This window comes from Arachis ipaensis, chromosome B03 (assembly GCF_000816755.2).
Source record: "Arachis ipaensis cultivar K30076 chromosome B03, Araip1.1, whole genome shotgun sequence".
Lineage (NCBI taxonomy): Eukaryota > Viridiplantae > Streptophyta > Magnoliopsida > Fabales > Fabaceae > Arachis > Arachis ipaensis.
This window is the reverse complement of record NC_029787.2, coordinates 954,933-973,270: the sequence shown is the minus strand read 5'-3', so window position 1 is coordinate 973,270 and position 18,338 is coordinate 954,933. Positions and strand designations below refer to the sequence as shown.

General features: G+C 31.5%; 1 protein-coding gene across 1 annotated transcript; it reads left to right on the top strand.

Moving 5' to 3' along the window:
• LOC107629418 (crocetin glucosyltransferase, chloroplastic-like) lies at positions 160-2,111 on the top strand. Its single transcript, XM_016332207.2, has one exon. The coding sequence runs from the start codon at positions 239-241 to the stop codon at positions 1,688-1,690; it is 1,452 nt and encodes a 483-aa protein (XP_016187693.1). The 5' UTR covers positions 160-238; the 3' UTR covers positions 1,691-2,111.

Here is an 18,338-nt window from a genome sequence, read left to right as displayed (position 1 = left end):
AATTTTTAAAATAATTATTTATATTTTTTGATTTAAATAATTAAAATTTTTTTTTGGTGGTATTAGACCAAATTCAAAATCTATCATTCATATTATTTAGATTTCTCATGCCTCTCTAACGGAATTGATCTATAAATACCCGACACTAGCAAGAGAGGGTAAACCTTCAATTATCATTATCTATTCTATTCTTCTCTTGCTATTTTCAGCTTCACGGCTTGCTACTTTCACTTCCACCATGGTAAACCAGAACCACCGTCACCACCGCTTCCTCCTCGCAATCTACCCCGCACAAAGCCACATAAACCCTGCTCTTCAACTCGCCAAGCGACTCATCTCTATGGGCGCACATGTCACCCTTCTCATCACCCTCCACGTGTACCGCCGCATGGCCAACAAACCCTCCATCCCTGGTCTCTCCCTCGTCACTTTCTCCGATGGCTACGACGCTGGTTTCAGCGTCTTTTCCGGAGGGGATGATGACTACAGGCTCTACTCCTCGGAGCTCAAGCAACGCGGCTCCGACTTCATTGCCCACCTCATAACCTCTCGTGCTATGGAAGGCGAACATTTCACTTGTTTAATTTACACTTTGCTTGTTCCTTGGGCACATGAGGTGGCGCGTGCTTTTCAACTCCCAACCGCGCTGCTGTGGATTCAAGCCGCCACGGTGATGAGTATTGTCCATCCATACTTCCATGGCTGCGAAACTTACATCGCCGATAAGATTAAAAGCAAAGATGAGCCATTTACAATCCCGGGTTTGCCCTTGTTGCTATCATCATGTGACGTTCCAACTTTCTTGTTGGTATCAACCACAAACCCCTTGTCTTTCATCTTCCCCCTTTTCGAGGAGCAGTTTCGAGTTCTTCACAAAGAAACTAACCCTACCGTCCTCGTCAATACTTTTGAAGCTCTCGAGCCGGAGGCCCTGAGAGCCCTTGATGGAATCAACATGATTCCTATCGGACCGTTGATTCCATCCGCTTTCTTGGACGGCAGCAACCCCCGTGATACTTCATTTGGTGGTGACATTTTGCATGCAAGTAATGATTATGTCAAATGGTTGGACTCACAGGCGGAGTCTTCCGTTGTTTACGTGTCATTTGGTAGTTACCACGAACTGCCTAAGAAACAGACAGAGGAAATTGCACGTGCTTTATTAGGGTGTGAACATCCATTCCTGTGGGTTGTTAGAGAAAATTTAATTAAAGTTGAAGGAAGGAAAGAAGAGGAAGAGTGGAGTTATATGGAGGAACTGAAAATGAAGGGGAAGATAGTGAAGTGGTGTTCACAGGTTCAAGTGCTGTCCCATACTTCACTGGGTTGTTTTGTGACGCATTGCGGTTGGAACTCCACCATGGAAACCCTAATTTCAGGGGTTCCAGTGGTGGCGTTTCCACAGTGGTCGGATCAAAACACAAATGCTAAGCTGATGGAAGATGTGTGGAAGATAGGGGTTAGAGTGAAGCCTAAAGTGATAAATGAGGAAGGGATAGTGGAAGCTGAAGAAATAAGGAGGTGTTTGGATATTGTGATGGGAAGTGGAGAGAAAGCAAAAGAAGTGAGAAAGAATGCGGAGAGATGGAAGATGTTGAGTAGAGAAGCAGCCAAAGAAGGTGGTCCCTCAGATACGAACCTAAAGGCTTTTGTGAATGGTGTTGGACAGTTTATGCATGTGGATGGCTAAAAGTAGTTGAATCGACTCTTATAAATTATACTAGGTTTTTAATTTCTGAACTTGACTGGTTTCCGTTTTGGGTTAGTTTATTTCCTTTGGGAGAATGATATATTGCATCCCGTAATTAGTTAATTTTATTTTAAGGCCTCTTTAGAGGTTATTGAAAATATATATAAAAAGAATAAATAAATAAATAAGGTGTGTGGCAAGGTGCTACTGGTTAGGCTAGCTTATTAGCCATCTGTTTATTTGCGGCAATAGGGCTGCACACGGATCGGATCAGATCGGATATAGTCTAAAATTCTATCCGATCTGCACTGTACTTATCGGATCGGATCGGATCGGATACGATATTCGCAGATCTGCATACTTGCGGATCGGATATCAGGTATATCTGTATAATTAAAAAAACAACTATTTTAAGATTTTATTTGGCTGTTTTTACAAAAAAATATCCAAAAAATTTATTTTTTATTTGTTTAATCCTATTTACTCATAAAATATTATCAATAATAGTTCTCTTGAATAACAAAAACAAAATAATAACATAAGATTTAAGTTTACTTATTCTAAGTTGAAGTACAACATAAAAAATTAAAAACAAAATATCATAAAATTCATAAAATAACACACTAAAATTCATATCACATTAGGGTTTACTTTCTTAAACTATACTATTTATATGTGATGTGCGGATATGCGGATATGATTCGCGGATATCACTGCCGAATCCACAATCCGATCCGACCATATTGCAGATCCGATCCGATGGCTCTGCGGATCGAATAATATCCGCAAAATTTGGATCGGATGCGGATAATTAACACGGATATGCGAATATTATCCGATCCATGTGCAGTCCTATGTGGCAAGATGTTGTTTAATTTATGTGTGTAACCAATCTTTTGCCCTTATCATGTCAATTCAAGCAAAAGTCGAACCTGGGTCACCACCCATTGTCTCATCAACCAGTAACAAAAGCTTGGAGACGATGAGCATTCCTGAGCTCATTCAAATTCTTCCAGTTAAGTGACAAAAAGAGGATTATGACAGAGTTGAAGAGGTTTTGGTAACAAGAGAGAAAAAACTTAAAACCTAAGTTGGTCAACTCGAAAAGAAGTTTCAGCTTCAGAGTCTAGCTACAATTGACGCTGAGGATAAATTGAAGAAGAAAGAACAACAGTATAAAAAGGTACAGGAGCTTTATGAGACGTCGTTTAAGGGAGTAAAGAAAAGTGGGTTGGACAAAAGAACCATTGAAAATTTGAGGAAGAAGAACAAAAAGTTACAGTGCGAGAATCTTAAGTTGTTGGAGTTGAAGAAGAAATATGAGGTTGATGGCAATGCTTTTGAGTTGAATGATAAGAATGAGAATTGAAGGCTAATTTTAAGTTTCTGGAATTGCTTGATAGGGTTATGAAATTGGAGGAAAGTACAAAACTTTTGATGAGTAATGAAAGCTTACGAATTGACATGTCTAGCACTTATGTATGATAAATAACAAAATATACCCAAATGTTATTTTTTAGAGAAAAGGACAAATAGGTCCCTAACCTTTTGTTCTGCGGATATTTTCGTCTTTGACCATTGAAAAATACTTTTAAGTCCTTGACCTTCACAAAACTTGGACGGATTAGTCCCTCCGTCCAAATGCCTCCGTTAGGGACTGATCTGTCCAAATGCCTCTGTCAGGGACTTAAAAGTATTTTTTAATAGTCAAGGAAAAAAATATCCGCGGAGCAAAAAGTCAGGGACTTATTTGTCCTTTTTTCAAAAAAAAAAAAAAGGGAAAACAATTAACACAATTAATTCCGTCTGAGATAAGTTGTGTTTTTAAGTGTGATGCTACAAAATTCAGAACTACTGTACCCTTTCTTTCTTCTCCAACCATGGAAAATTGTTCAAAGACTATAGCTCATATTGGTGCCAACTGCTAAAGCCTCCGATCCATCACTGCTAGATGAGGTCACGGATGATGAGTTGTGATATTGAAGAAGGATATAGCAGCAACAACGAAATCCAAAATGAAATCAAAGGATTCACTAGCAACACTGAAGGAGAAACAGATGAGTAAAAAAGTAATATAAAATAGGATAACATGCATGGGCACGCATGGTGCCATTCAAAGAGAAGGAGGCCAGGCGCTAGAGGTTCCTAAGCATGGTAGAGTTGGACACAATTTTAGTTAATTTAATCATAGTTACTTTTTTAATAACTATCTTCTCATTTCTCACATATGTAATTATGTTTTGACGGTTCCAAATATATTACTAGTCCGTGATATTAGAAGAAAATAATCCAATATATATCAGGGTAATTCATGTCAAATAGTATGAGATTTAAAATTACGCAAATATTTTAAATTCTATATATATATATATATATATTAATTTAATTGTAGTATATGTATAGTAGTAATTTTTTTATATTAGTGTAAATTAATTTTTTAAATTAATTCAATTTATATAGAGTTTGTGTAAATACAGTCGATTAAAAAGAAAAAAATCAAAAGAGAGAAACAAGATATATAGTAAGCAAGATATTAGTCTCATTGATGGTTAATATTTCGATTCTGATAACAACTATATGTATGAATACTGATACTGATACAGATATATGACACACAAATTTTAAAATCTTATACAATATGTTATTTTTAATTATATAAAATATTTAAAATATTTATTTTTAATAAATAATAATATATATTATTTCTAAACTCATTTTAAGAATACATATAAATAATAAAGCTGAACACACTGACACGTGATGGTATTTAGATGTGTCTAAATGTGTCCGAAAAAAATATTTTTATTTTTTATCGAAAATTTTAAGGCCATAATACCTTTCAAATCCTCCTAGCCATTATCCTACTGCAATAATTATTGCTAAGAAGAACGCCCATGTTGTGTTGTGGCATTAAGACACGGCAGACACGTGTATCGGACGAGTGTCGTATCTAAAATGTGTCTGACACGTGAACACCACAACTCAACAAAGTGTCCTTATTTCATAGGATAAGAGTAAGGCTAGGAAATTTTTTTTAATTAATTAAAGTTCTCTATCTTATATAACATAATATCTATAATTTTATACATATAACATATATAATTATATATTTATTATATCTAAAATTACATAATTATTCTAACAATAATTAATGAATACTAAATAAGATAATTTTAAACTGATTTTTATTATCTTCTAAATATTATTAAAGAACTAACCTAACCTAGCCATGCTACCTCGTTCGTTAAATCTCCATACCATGCATCATGCATGATTTTAATATAAAAAATATTTAAAAACTAGTAAAATTTATTATTTTTGACAAATACATTTAGATTTAGTTAACATCAATATTCATAAAAAATTAATAATAATTAAATAATAATTACAAATCACAAAATCTACTCACTCCTATCATTCTTCCTCGTACTAAACCACTACTCATCACAAAATAGTACGAGAGGACCTACGCCAAAATAATATAGTAGTTGTGGTGTCAATAGTGTTATTGATATTCTCAGATCTCAGCCACAATAAAGATTAAAGAGGACTATACTGGGATTCACCACACACACACAAGCACCTTTTAACATATGATCGAGTGCACAACTTACCTTATATGTACGAACACTTCATCATGCACGAGCTTCATATTGAAAGTTGAAAGTAACTAGTACGGTACGAGCTACGTGGGTGGTGCAGCAGTGAGCATTTTAATTTGCCACGTTTTAATCACAGTGTGTATTGTGATCACAATTTCTTAGGTCGGTATTGCGGCTGAACAATAATGCCTTTTCTTTCTCTGATTGCTTCCGTCCAATTGTCATTAGTTCTCTGTAGTTAGATCATGTGAAAAAATAAAATAAAAAAATCATTTTCTCCTAAATTTTTGAATTCGAATACTTTATAAAAAGGCTTGGGTGACTAACAATTTTTTAAGCCAAATAACTTTGTTTTAAAGTAAATAAAATAAAATAAGAAATCAATACTGGAAAGATGGACCTTGGTCTGTTCAATTGACGATGTGTGTGTTGTAAGCGGCGATCGGATCGGAAAGGGAGCAGGGAGCATATAATGCATGCAGCTTTATGTTCCCTAATCCCTATACTCTATTTAATAGTTTATTCTTATTCTTATTAGTTAATTAACTTTGAGTAATCATGCACAAATATTCGGTAGTAGATATCATAGTTAGAGTAAATCTCCATAATAGTCTTTGAGATTCGCGTGAATACTCAATATAGTTCTCAAGATCCTGATTTTTCTATTGTAGTCCTTCAGATAGAGCTCCGAGTATTCATAATGGTCCCTGAGCATATTTCTGGTAATGACTCATCACCGGAGCGCTGACGTGGCGACATTTTGCCATGCTGGAGGGCTCCAAAACGTCGTTGTTTTAGTTTGGCGCCCTTGAGTACAAATAACGACGCCGTTTAGATGTTATTTAGAAAAACAGTTGTCTCCAATACAAACACTTCATCTTCGTCACTTCTTCTTCTACCCTCTCATTTCATCTTCATCTCTTCATCAATGGCGCTACCGTAATATTCTATTTGTTGGGTTGAAAAAGTTGAGAGAAGAAGTAATCCAACTGAAAACTCTTTTCGTTCTTCCCCTCCTCTACTAGAAGCACGAGGTTTCGACTTTGTGATTAGACTCAAAGTAATATTTTCTTTTTACTTTGGGTTTTCAATATAGTGTTGATTCTTCATGATATGCAAGTTGTTAGTGTGGTTGAGGTTTTCTCATTTTTCCAGGATGGGGATGTTTCCCAGAATGCCTTCAACAACCTCAAATCTCTCATGGATCAAGGTCTCACCTTTTTCATCTCTCACTTAATCCTTGCTCTTTTTTCTCATCTGGGTCTCACCTTTTTCCCCCTTTTTTTTATGCTCATGTTAAAAAATTGCTTTTTTTCGCTTTTTATAATTATGCTTAATTGAGGAGCCATTGCAGAGAACCTTTTAGATAATCCATTTTTTTTATCTTTTTTTATCTATTGTTTCTAGATACTTATTCTGATCTGATTTTAACATTTTGAATTATTCATTTTATACTGTGTGACTGTGTAAATTATTCTCTATTAGTTCCTTTTCGGTGGATTGTGTCTAGTGTAGCCATTTGGAGTCATGATGATTAAAGTAATTTTGAATGTTTCATTCATGTTGTTAACTAATTAATGCTATTATTCTCCTGCATGCTTTTTGGTGAGATTTATAATTTGTATTGATTTAGTAGGAAAGGAATGAATTGAGATCTGATTTTCAAGTTTTGAAGTTTCAATCAATGCTTGAAGGATTATTCTTTAACAAATGGCTATGAATTTTTATTTGGTTATTCTTCCTGTCTTTGCAATTGGTGTTGAGCTTAGCACATTTGACAAAGCATCTATAAGTTAAATTTATTAGAGAAAGGAAGAGAAACATTGGTCTATTGGGGGCATTATTTGACTTCTAACTATGTATCCTGATCTTGTATGATCCGCAGGTTCATTATTATGTTCAATCTCACATTCAAATCAATGAATATCGTGATCGTGTGGTCTTGTAAGTATTATTCTTTGGATTCTTCTAAGATTAATTTGGTAGTTTAGCTTCTGTCATTTCATTCTGAGTTTTTAACTATATTTGTCTATAGCCTTCTTCATCAAAGAAACATAGGCAACCTATCACCACATATGTAAAGGTTTGGATATGATTGGTCTGAAGTTCTCGGCCTTAAACCAAATTAAGGTATATTTACTTTATGTAGCTACTTGATCCGGCACAGTTGCTCTATTTGTGAATTTAATGTATTAACAATGAATTTTGATGTTAAAACAAGAAGCGTGATAGTTTGATGTGAATGGTACATATTTAATATATTAACGCTAAAAGAGAAAAAGAAAAAGAGAGTAAATATTTGAAGAGTAAGTTTGTAAAAGCAATTCAGAATTGGTATACTGAATAAATTTGAGAACATATAGAATTTATTTATTTATTTATTATAATTAAGATAGGGAGAAAGAATTGAATATTCACATGTCACTATCAATAACCTTTGGCGTTACTGAAATGACATGCTCAATTACATCAAGATTCTGATTTTAGGCTAGAAAACTTTTGTCAACTGGTTTTATTTGTTTTTGGATATTTCTAATATTGTTGAGCTATGCTTTTCTTTTTTATTGAGAACTCGAGGCCTATTGCAATATCCTTTCCTCCTTGTTAATAACATTTCTCTTTATATATAACACTGTTACTAAATTGTCATTCATGTCATTGCTGTTGTTAACAATAATATCATCTATTGATGATCTAAACTACTCTGAGAAGACAAATACATATTACATTGTAAATGGCCAATACATATTTTCTGCATATTGGAAGGTGAGAAGAAGAAATGAGCAAGAGCCTAGAAGAGAGCGATGAACAAGAAGAAGAGATAAACTTTATGAAAATTTAGGGATTTAGGGTTAAATTTAGTAGGAGGGACCAATATGGGTATAAATTAGAAATGAGCCAGCTCAGCTAGCCGTTGGAGTCATCCAGCGTGACAAAATATGGCCACGTCAGCGCTCCGGTGATGACTCATCACCAGAAATATGCCCAGGGACCATTATGAGTGCTCGGAGCTCTATCTGGAGGACTACAATGAGAAAATTGGGATCTTGAGGACTACATTGAGTATTCACGCAAATCTCAGGGACTATTATGGGAATTTACTCATCATAGTTACAGACCCAGTCGAACCCGGTTTGACCCGACGGGTTTTTATGAAAATCGGTGACCCAACCGGATGATTTGACCCGATCCGGGTGGTGAAATTTTTTTTTTAAATGTTGAAAACGGCGTCGTTCCAATTCATCCCCCCCTCGTTGAAATTGTGAAAGACCCTAGGCTAATCCCCCCTTCCCCCCATTGCCTCCAAATCCCTAATGGCATCTGAGAGGCTGAGACTCTTTGAGCCAATGTAACCGCCGATACCCCCCAAGCCCCAGCGAACCTCGTCTCTCCGTTGGCTCTCCGTTGTTCGAGCTATACAATCGGCAGTCCCTCACGGCCTCACCCTCACCCTCACGACCTCACCCTCGTCACTTTGTCATCACCCAGTCTCGGCCTCACTTCGTCGTCACTCTCAGTCTCGGCCTCACCTCGTCAGCGGCAGAAAGTGTTCATCAAAAAGCTCAGAAAGCGTTCATATTCTGCGGCCTCACCTCTCTGTCACTCTCAGTCTCTGCTCCCTCGGGTCATTTGGGTGGAAGTGGTGGTTGTCAGAAAGCTCAGAAAGCATTCATCTTCTGCCTCAGTGCCTCTGCTCCCTCAGGTCAGTTGCTGTTGTATTTGATTTTTAGACTTGTTGAACCTGAGCATATTTTAGTTGCTATTGTTATGGAATCTGGTGGATAAATTTGATTTTTTAGAGTAGTTGTTGAAGTTGGGCGAATTTTAGTTAAAATTGTTCTTGAATTTGGTAGTTGCTGCTGTTGTATTTAGTTTTTTAGGGTTGTTTATTGCTGGTTGCTGTGTTGGTATTTGGTAATCGGTATAGAGTTGTTGCTGGTTGCTATTATTGTATTTACTGTGGTTTTTTAGTGCTGTTGTTGTTTATTCACTTTATTGCTGGTTTGTTTAGAGTTGATGTTAGTTGAATCAATGAACTTTGGTGAAATAGTGGTGGTTGCTGTGTTGCTTAAAAACTGATTTAAGCAAATCTTTGAAGCTACAACTAAGGTATCTTCTATAATTATTTATCTAATTTTAAAAAGTATTGTTCATTAAAATTTAATCTTTAGTTTAGTAATTACATAACTTGATAACATAGGAATCTAATGAGAAAGCAAAGCTATGATCCAATTTGTCTTGATACATTTGATGACTATTCAGATTGGATATTGGAAGATTCACCGCCGTTTTTAACTCCTGAAGAGGTTGATGCTCTACGAAATGATTTGGCAAATATGTCCATTCAACCAATTTTGGATGATCTTGATAAATTTTTCAAATATTTTAATTGTCAGTTGCTATTACGAATTATTCTTGATATTGATTTGTCAAAAATACACAAATATACATCAATTAAATTTGAAAGATGACCAAGATAATGATGGACCAAATAACAATGCTATGGAAGATATGGATGCAAATCAAAATGAGAAAAATGTTGATTAAGCTCCTAATTTGTCCTATGAAGATGTTAATGCCGACTTTGAGCTCACCCCTTAGACTTGATTTAATGATTGTGTTATCTTTAACTTGCTCTTGTTGATTTAAATTGAGAACATATTTTATATTAGAAGCTAGTTTATTAACTCTTTTTTTAGATTATTGGTTATGTTTAAAACTTGATATTTGATTATTAATGTTTGTAAGACTCGTATTTTAAGTTTTAAGGCATTATTTTAATTTTATTAATATAATTTTATTTTAGTTATGATCAGATTAACCGAATAAATTAGTGATTTATCGGTTGAACCAATAATTTAGTGATTCGATCATATGACCGAATTGATTATCGGTTCGGTTCTGATAACTATGGTAGATATCGTAGAATCTTGATCTTGCCTTATATTATTTATGACATTAGAACGTACATTTCAAGAAGCATAGTGTCTCGTGCGTATAACAAAGTTACAGGTTTCAATTAAGTTGCGGTGGTTTTTGTGATGACGATTATATTGATTTTTTTTGGACTTGATTTGAATTGTTTATCACATCTATCTTTTTTTTTGGTTTTTGGGTCTTGTACTGAAAACTTTCTTCTGTGAACATGTATTGCTTGCTTTTGCTTGGATTAGGCTGAAATAGGTTGGGCTTTTTCAATGCCCTTTTATATAATGTAAGAAAAATTTCAAGTGTATCGAGAAACACCGGTGTTCCAGTTATTTTAACCGTTGATTTCAATTAATATATATTATATATATTTTTTATAATTCAGATCCACGGTTAAAACAATTAGAATATCGATGTTCTCGGTATACTTAAAACTCTTCCGTTAGTGTAATATATATTAGATAATAGACTCAGTTGTTTCTTCAAAATACTGGGCCCCTCAGAATTTTTGTTTCTTTCCTATTTGGTGGGAATATTTTCTGTCTCCTGTGAGGCTGTTACTAGTTGAATTCATCATAGTTTGTTGGGCTGCTATGGACATTTTGGATATTAACAAAAATATGTCAGACCAACATAATAATAAAGAACCAGAAAATTAAATACCCCAGTCCCAAAAACATAAAAAATAAAAATCAAATATTTGAATAAATGCTAGTTACTTACTTGTATTATTCTATAAAATGCATATTTTTCCTGACAAATGAAATGGGTATTGGTATTATAGATCACTTCGTAACTAAATCAAAATACTAACAAGGTTTAATTATTTTGTAAGTCTCAATAATTTCATCGAATTAGATATTTATACTATAATTTTTTTTTAATTTAGTCCTCTTTAATGTTAAACGTCAAAAAACGTAATGAATTGTAAAAGTACTTATATATTCTTGTTTTCTATCTATAATAGATTCATATTTCTCTAAAATTTCTCTCTTCTCAGTACCTTTTCTACTTTTTTTTTTACTTTTTTCTTATACAACTTGTGAAAATCTAAGAAATGTTATAATAAGAGTCTCAGAATCTGCAGCATCAGTAGTAGTTATGGTTAGAGTCTAAAAATCTAAAATAACTACGAGAGATGGTTGAGAAGATGCAGCAATAAATGCGATGAAGAGTACATAATTGTGAAGATACTAGTCTTTTCTCTATTCCTGTGTATTCTAACTTGTCTTCTTCTCTTAAATTTTACAAATATTTACAACTATAAATATTAATATAGCAACCATAGATAACTAACTAGAAGAAAAAAAAAAGGAAAAATAAAAAAGGAATAGAATTAACTAATTTTTCATGAGCATAAAAGCAACTGAAAATAAGTATCATAAGAATACAGAATGACAACAAAAAAATAGAAGCCGGGTTTAGCTTCTTAACTATATCCCCTTTGTTGCTGTTGCTGCTGAGGAGGTCGGTAATTTGCATATCCTGAATAGCTTTCATACATGTTGGGGTCTTGTCCAGCGGGAGCATAACTATAATTTTCATAACATCCCACTAATATGTCCACAACTCATGAAGCTTAGCTAATGCAAATTATCCACATCTAAACAATCTAAAATACGCAGATTACACTCTCCATTGTACTTTTGAGGTACAAGCATCTCACATGTTTCAACAAACAAAACATAAATGAAAAGACGGTTAACAAAGAATTAAAAAAAATAAAATAACATGAAGTAAAAATAATATTCCTTTTCAAATCAAAACAAAGGTAATTGAAAATGATTCTCTGCTTAACAATGAGAGACATCTTATTAGCCAAATTATGTTAGTGCTTATTCAACATTACGCTGCCAGCATTTGGCTACAAAGACATTACTTAAAGATATGTGTAATTACCTAAGCCTTTTTTATTAATACATCAATTGGTGGTAATGGAACATATGCTTGTTAATATAATAGAAGGAAAAAGTTTAGCAACCAAAGGAAACAAAATCAGCCAAAATTTTTTATTTTTAACTTTATTTAATTAGATGAACTAAATTTAATTAGTATTCTTTAATATTATGTAATTCTAAACTATATTTTATTATATATTTTAAATTATTTCATATATGCACTAACAAATTATTATTCATGTTTTATTTTTTTTTGAAGATATTATACATTTAAATTAACGTATAATTTTTTAAATCATTGATAATTTATAAATTTGTTTCATATTTTTCAAAGTGAAATTATTTATTTTGATTTACATATATTTTTAAATTTTACTATAATTAGATTTGAAAAAAGAATATCAAATACTTAAATTAATTTATTCAATTAGCAAATTTACTCATAACATCCATAAGTTCATACACATAACATTCATAGTTAGGTAAGGTACACATAACATCCAAAATTTTATATTAATAACATCCAAAATTTCATATTAATAACATCCATAATTTCATACTCATAACATCTATAATTTCATACATATAATATCCATAATTAATAAATTTTTATAATTAATATTACTAAATTTTAAACTACGTGTCTTGTTATATATTTCAAATTATCTTATATGTACACCAAAGAGTCATAATTTTAATATTTTTTATTTACTATTTATACGTATTCTTATTTATTGATTTTAATATGACGAGTTAATAATTATTTTTAAAATTTTATTTCTTAATTTTTGATTTGAGATTTTTAAAAAATTAAAAATATAAGAATTTGAGATTTTTATTTGGAAGAAAAAAAGTTATAGAATTATAAATGCATATAGTAATAATGAGAGAGAAATTTTTAAAATTTGATTCACATTAAATTTAGAATTAACTTTTAGTATAATTAAATGAGAAAAGATAATTAATTATAAAAAGAAATTAATTATGTCAATTAAATTAGGAGAGTGATTTACACTCTCTTATAAACACAAATGTTATTAATCATATATCTTTATTTATTATCTATAATATTTTGGTTACATAGCATTACTCAATACTCATAATAGAATATATTGACATCATGAAATAAACATATCTCATCCTGAGATTAATTAGCTTGCCTATATCTTATCTTGGAAGAAACAAATAGTTTTAAATAAGACTCAAAATTTTGTAAGAAATAGATTCTTTCCATTTTTTTTAACAATACAGAAAGTAAAGTGTGATCTCCCATCATTAATTTTATAAGTGGGACAAAAAATAAATATAAAAGAGAAAATAATAAAGGATTAAAGATCACACTTTACACTTTTAATTTTTTTTAACAATTAAGAGAATCTATTCTCAATTTTTGTATACTTAAACCAAAAGTCCAAAAGACTCTCAAACTTAATGTTCCAATATTGAGAACCTTAATACTGAAACTGATATAAGGCCTCAAACAATCAAACTTATATTTTGTTAGTTTTTCTTCAATAATGAAACAAGAAAATTGACACTGAGTTGTACATTCTGGAACATCTATTTCTCCTTCCAAAAATATATCTTTTTTTATAATAGGGCGTTTTGACTGTCAACAGGTTTCGACTATAGAAGCAAAAACAGGCAAGTTGAAGTCAAAGAAAGATGGTACAAAGAGAGTCGAAGTCAAAAGGTAGTTATTGTCTTTCTTCGATCATCAAAGCTTGCTACTCGACCTTTAAGTTGAGTGAAAAACATGCGTGCAAAATTTGAAAAGCAAGCTGAATAAACGTGGGACTTGAAGACCAAGGAATATGTGAGTGTCAAAACTTAGAAATCAAGATTTTTCATGGTCAAGGCAAGGTCATGGCTGAGAAAAAGGAGAAAGTAAGATAGTGGACAACATGTTCCATGACAAGTCTATCTCCATGGTTTATAAATAGTAGAAACTCAGAAGAGTTCAAGGACTTCAATAAAAAATACTAGATCATCACATAAACTCATAGAATTTCTAGTCTCTACGACGTGCATGTGAGTATTAGAAGTCAAATTTCTAATTTGTTTTGCTTTTGTTTTTTATTCACTTTTATTTACTTTCTTTAAATTTTTGTTTTGATCAATATTTTACACTTTCATTTTCCTATTTATTTAATTATTTCTTTTTTTTATTGTTTTCCATAATTCTATCACTAGTAATGTTGATATAAAATTGCTTTGACATTATAATCAAGTAATTTTCAAGTCGAGCTCATTCTTTTTCAAAGGAGTCGTATCTCCTTCCCAATACTTGAGATCTTGATACAAATTTATTTTGATACTACCTGTTGAAGTCGACAAAAACGAGTGAAACAATCACCAATGTTGGAAACTTACCTACCTGCATTGATGGGTTCATATAGTCAACTGATCATATATAGAGCAACATATTATAATCCGAAACCGCAAACATGAATTTTCAATCCATTGTAGCCATGTTAAAAATAAAAAAGGTAGGAAAAATGTGAAAGGCTACTTAAGGAACAATCAATGAGATTGCAAAGTTCCTTCAAAAGGCTTCTCTCAAAGGATCCCAAAATTAATTGGGTTCCGATTGTTGTCTGACCTAACTAAACCACATATGAAATTGATTTATTTTCATAAGGCTACTCAAAGAGGCATAGGTTACATTACTTGGTTAAGAACTTCGCTATACCATGCGATGGTAGACGATCTATGGACGAGACATGCAAGCAGTGATCGTAATGGCGCACGCAAGGGACGACGAGCACAGGAAACACAGTTATTGGGACAACGGGAACTCCGAGAAAAATTAGGACCAGAACTCTTTGATTTTGGGACAAAATGTTAAGGATTTTTTTGGTATTTTAAAAATATAGAGATGTCTTCAATTAGATCTTTTGATTTACTCTAATGGTGAGAATATTCATTTGTTTAATTGAATATTCTATTATTTCAAATGTAAAAGTAATTAATAAAAATAAAAAACATACATAAATAATAATATAAATATATTTTCTTTTTTCATTCAAATACACTAAAATAAGTTACGATTTGGAAGTGAGGAAAGTTCCAAAGAGAAAGATGCCGCTGTGAAGTGATAGACTTGAGCTTCTCTCCAGAAGCTGCTTAGCCAGGAGACACTCTGAGATGGAAGTGGCAACTGGCAAGCAACAGAATATTCTAGCAAAAAACTTAAAAGTGCAAAAACATACAGAACCCACTTGGCCCTGCCATTTGCCGATAATAATATCCTACTAAAATTTACGTGTTGGTAATAGTAATGGGTTTTGATTTACATGGTGCGCATAACGTAATAGAACAGTTGTATATTCACATTGTAATAATAAAAATGTACCGCGCTGAGTCATCTAAGATGTATAAATCTTAAAAGCTTAGTTGAACAAGTAAGAGAAAACGATTACTCATTACTCAATGAGTTGGCTTAGAGCAGATAATGGTAAGGTTGCTTTTAAGTAGCGGTAGGAATTTTTGACGCAACTTACTCAATTCCTATTTGTTTATTACTTTATTGTTTGTGGGGTAATGGTAATTGTCCATTTGAGTTGTTTAAAAGTTAAAGAACCAGACAAGTTGCAAGTGTATTGATGTATCAATGGTTGATTTTATGCCTCTGGAGCTTGTACTTGTTCTCCAGATTATCGATTTTGTTCTTGTACTGTTGTTATGTAGGACATTTTGTTAATTATTTAATTTTGACCTCACTGTGTGACTAAATTGATGCTAAATGAAACTTTTTTGAATTCAAATAGAACAATTTAAACCTTAAGGACCAAAACAGAATTAGACCCAAACCTAGGGGACCAATTTAATACTTTACCCTATTTTTTAAATGGGACTAAAAATTTTATGTGAAAAAATTATTAGATGATAAAAGATTATGTTTTATCAAATTAAAGAAAAAAAGGTTAAAAAATCTACACGTATCTAATCCAGTAAATATCCCTTAAAAAAAAACTATAAACTAACATGAAATAACTATTTTTTAATAGACTAGAAGGCATCATTATATACTTATCAAAAATAGATTATCATTTGTATCCATAAAAGATATAAATGCTGACAAATGTACCCATATAAGAATAAAACGACAATTGTATCCATGGAAGATAGCTTTTGTGTGTCAAGAATACCTAACGGACCAATTGTATAACCAACGTCTGGGTACTCTTGGCACACGGAAGCCATCTTCCGTGGTTATAATTGTCGTTTTATTCTTATATGGGTACATTTGTCAGTATCTGTATCTTTTATGGGTACAAATGGTAATTTATTCATACTTATCAACATATCTGAATATAATTATGCATAATTTATCAATGAAATTCTATAACCAAGTAAAATATATAACTAAGTTCAACTAAATTATTATAATGTGTTTCACATTTGTAATCCATCCTTTTTTTTTCTTTTTTCTCTTTTATTATTGTCGTCGTTTTTATCATCACCACCTCATTCTCCTTCTTCTTTTCTTATTTAATTTTTTCCCCTCCTTCCTCCTCCTCCTTTTTCTCTATCATCATTATTATCGTTATCGTTATTATCGTCATTGTCATCTTATACGTAAATAATACTGTTCATCCTCTTTTGAATATTTACACCTTTTTAGTTAATTTCGTTGCATTATCTACAAATTTTTTCACTTATTTTTTTTATCAATATTTATAAATTTGCAACTCAAGTCTTCATGAAATACTTAGTTCCATCACATCATTTAGTTGAAAATTTCGGTATTAGAGTAAAGATATTTCGATATTATTTTTTAAAAATTTATGTGATGTTATATATGTCAGATACGACATCTTCTTCTTATATGTAAATGTCACTATTCATTTTCTTTCGAATTTTTGCACTTGTTCAACTTAATTTCGCTGCAATATTTACAGATTTTTCAACTTATTCTCTTTTCTTTCAAAATTTGTAAATATGCAACTCAAGTCTTTATGAAATAAGTTCTTAGTTCTATCACATCATTTAGTTAAAAATTTTGATATTAGAGTAGTAAAGACAATTTGCTGTTATTTTCGAAAAATTTATATATTGTTTTGTATCCGAGATAAGTATTGAATTCATTAAATGTGTAATATTTTTTTAGAAAGATTCAATATTTTTTAGTGTCGTGTTATTGAATTTCTATTATCAATTTTAAGTAATTTCGGTAATATTTTATTTTATTTTATAGAGTCAAATTGATCTTTTAGTATGCAATTTAATTTGCTCTTTGCATTCTGTATCATTGTATTTAAATTTCGTTGTCACTTTAAACAAATTTCGGTGCTAATTTTGTTTTTGGAAAGAATTCAATTTAATAAGTACAAACATACATTCATTCAACTAATAAGATTGTAATACATTACAGATTCAAGTTTAATATGAGAAACAAGTATTCTAAAAAAGTAAGATCAATAGAAAAAAAAGAAGAATAATAAGCAAAAGAAATACAACATTAAAAAATATTTATGTATTTTGTAATATTCAATGTCAAAATTAAAAAATTTATGTGTTATTATTAAAAAATTTTAGTGTTATTTTTCGGATAAATTAAACACAATTCACAATTCTTCTTCTTCTTAACAAGAATTTGTGTTATGATTAAAAAATTTTGCTGTCAAAATTTAAAAATTTCTCGTATCACGGTTGAAAAATTTCGGTATTTTCTAATAAATTATGCATAACTCAAAATTTCTCATCCTTTTCTTCTTTGTCATCATTATCTTTTTCTTCCTTTTCTGTTGATCTTCTCCTTCTTGTTTCACATATTCATAATTCTTTTTATTTTATTCTCCAAACAAAAATAAAAATAAAATAAAAGAAAAAATCAAACAAAAAAATACATAATGCTACAAAATAGAGGTGAGCATGGACCGGGTGAAGCCGGGTTCGCATTGACCCGAATTCGACCATAAATAATGATCAGGTCTATTTTTAAGACCATTATCCGACCTTAGACCCAATAAAATTCGGGTCTTGATAAACTTTAAGCCAAAAAATTAGAATGATATTTATTTATAAAAAAAAATTACTTGTTATTGAGAAATTGATATCTATATTTAAACTTGAATGTGTCCATAAATTTTAATTTTATAATTCTTTGATCTATTTCTGATTCAACAAGTTTGATTAAAAATAAAACAGTAAGACTGGAATTAATTTAAAAAACATATACCTTTTATAGTGAATCACGATATCACCAAAGTTTGG

What these genes read in the sequence shown, in the direction of transcription:
- LOC107629418 (XM_016332207.2), top strand. Translation starts at nt 239, where the DNA reads ATGGTAAACCAGAACCACCGTCACCACCGCTTCCTCCTCGCAATCTAC.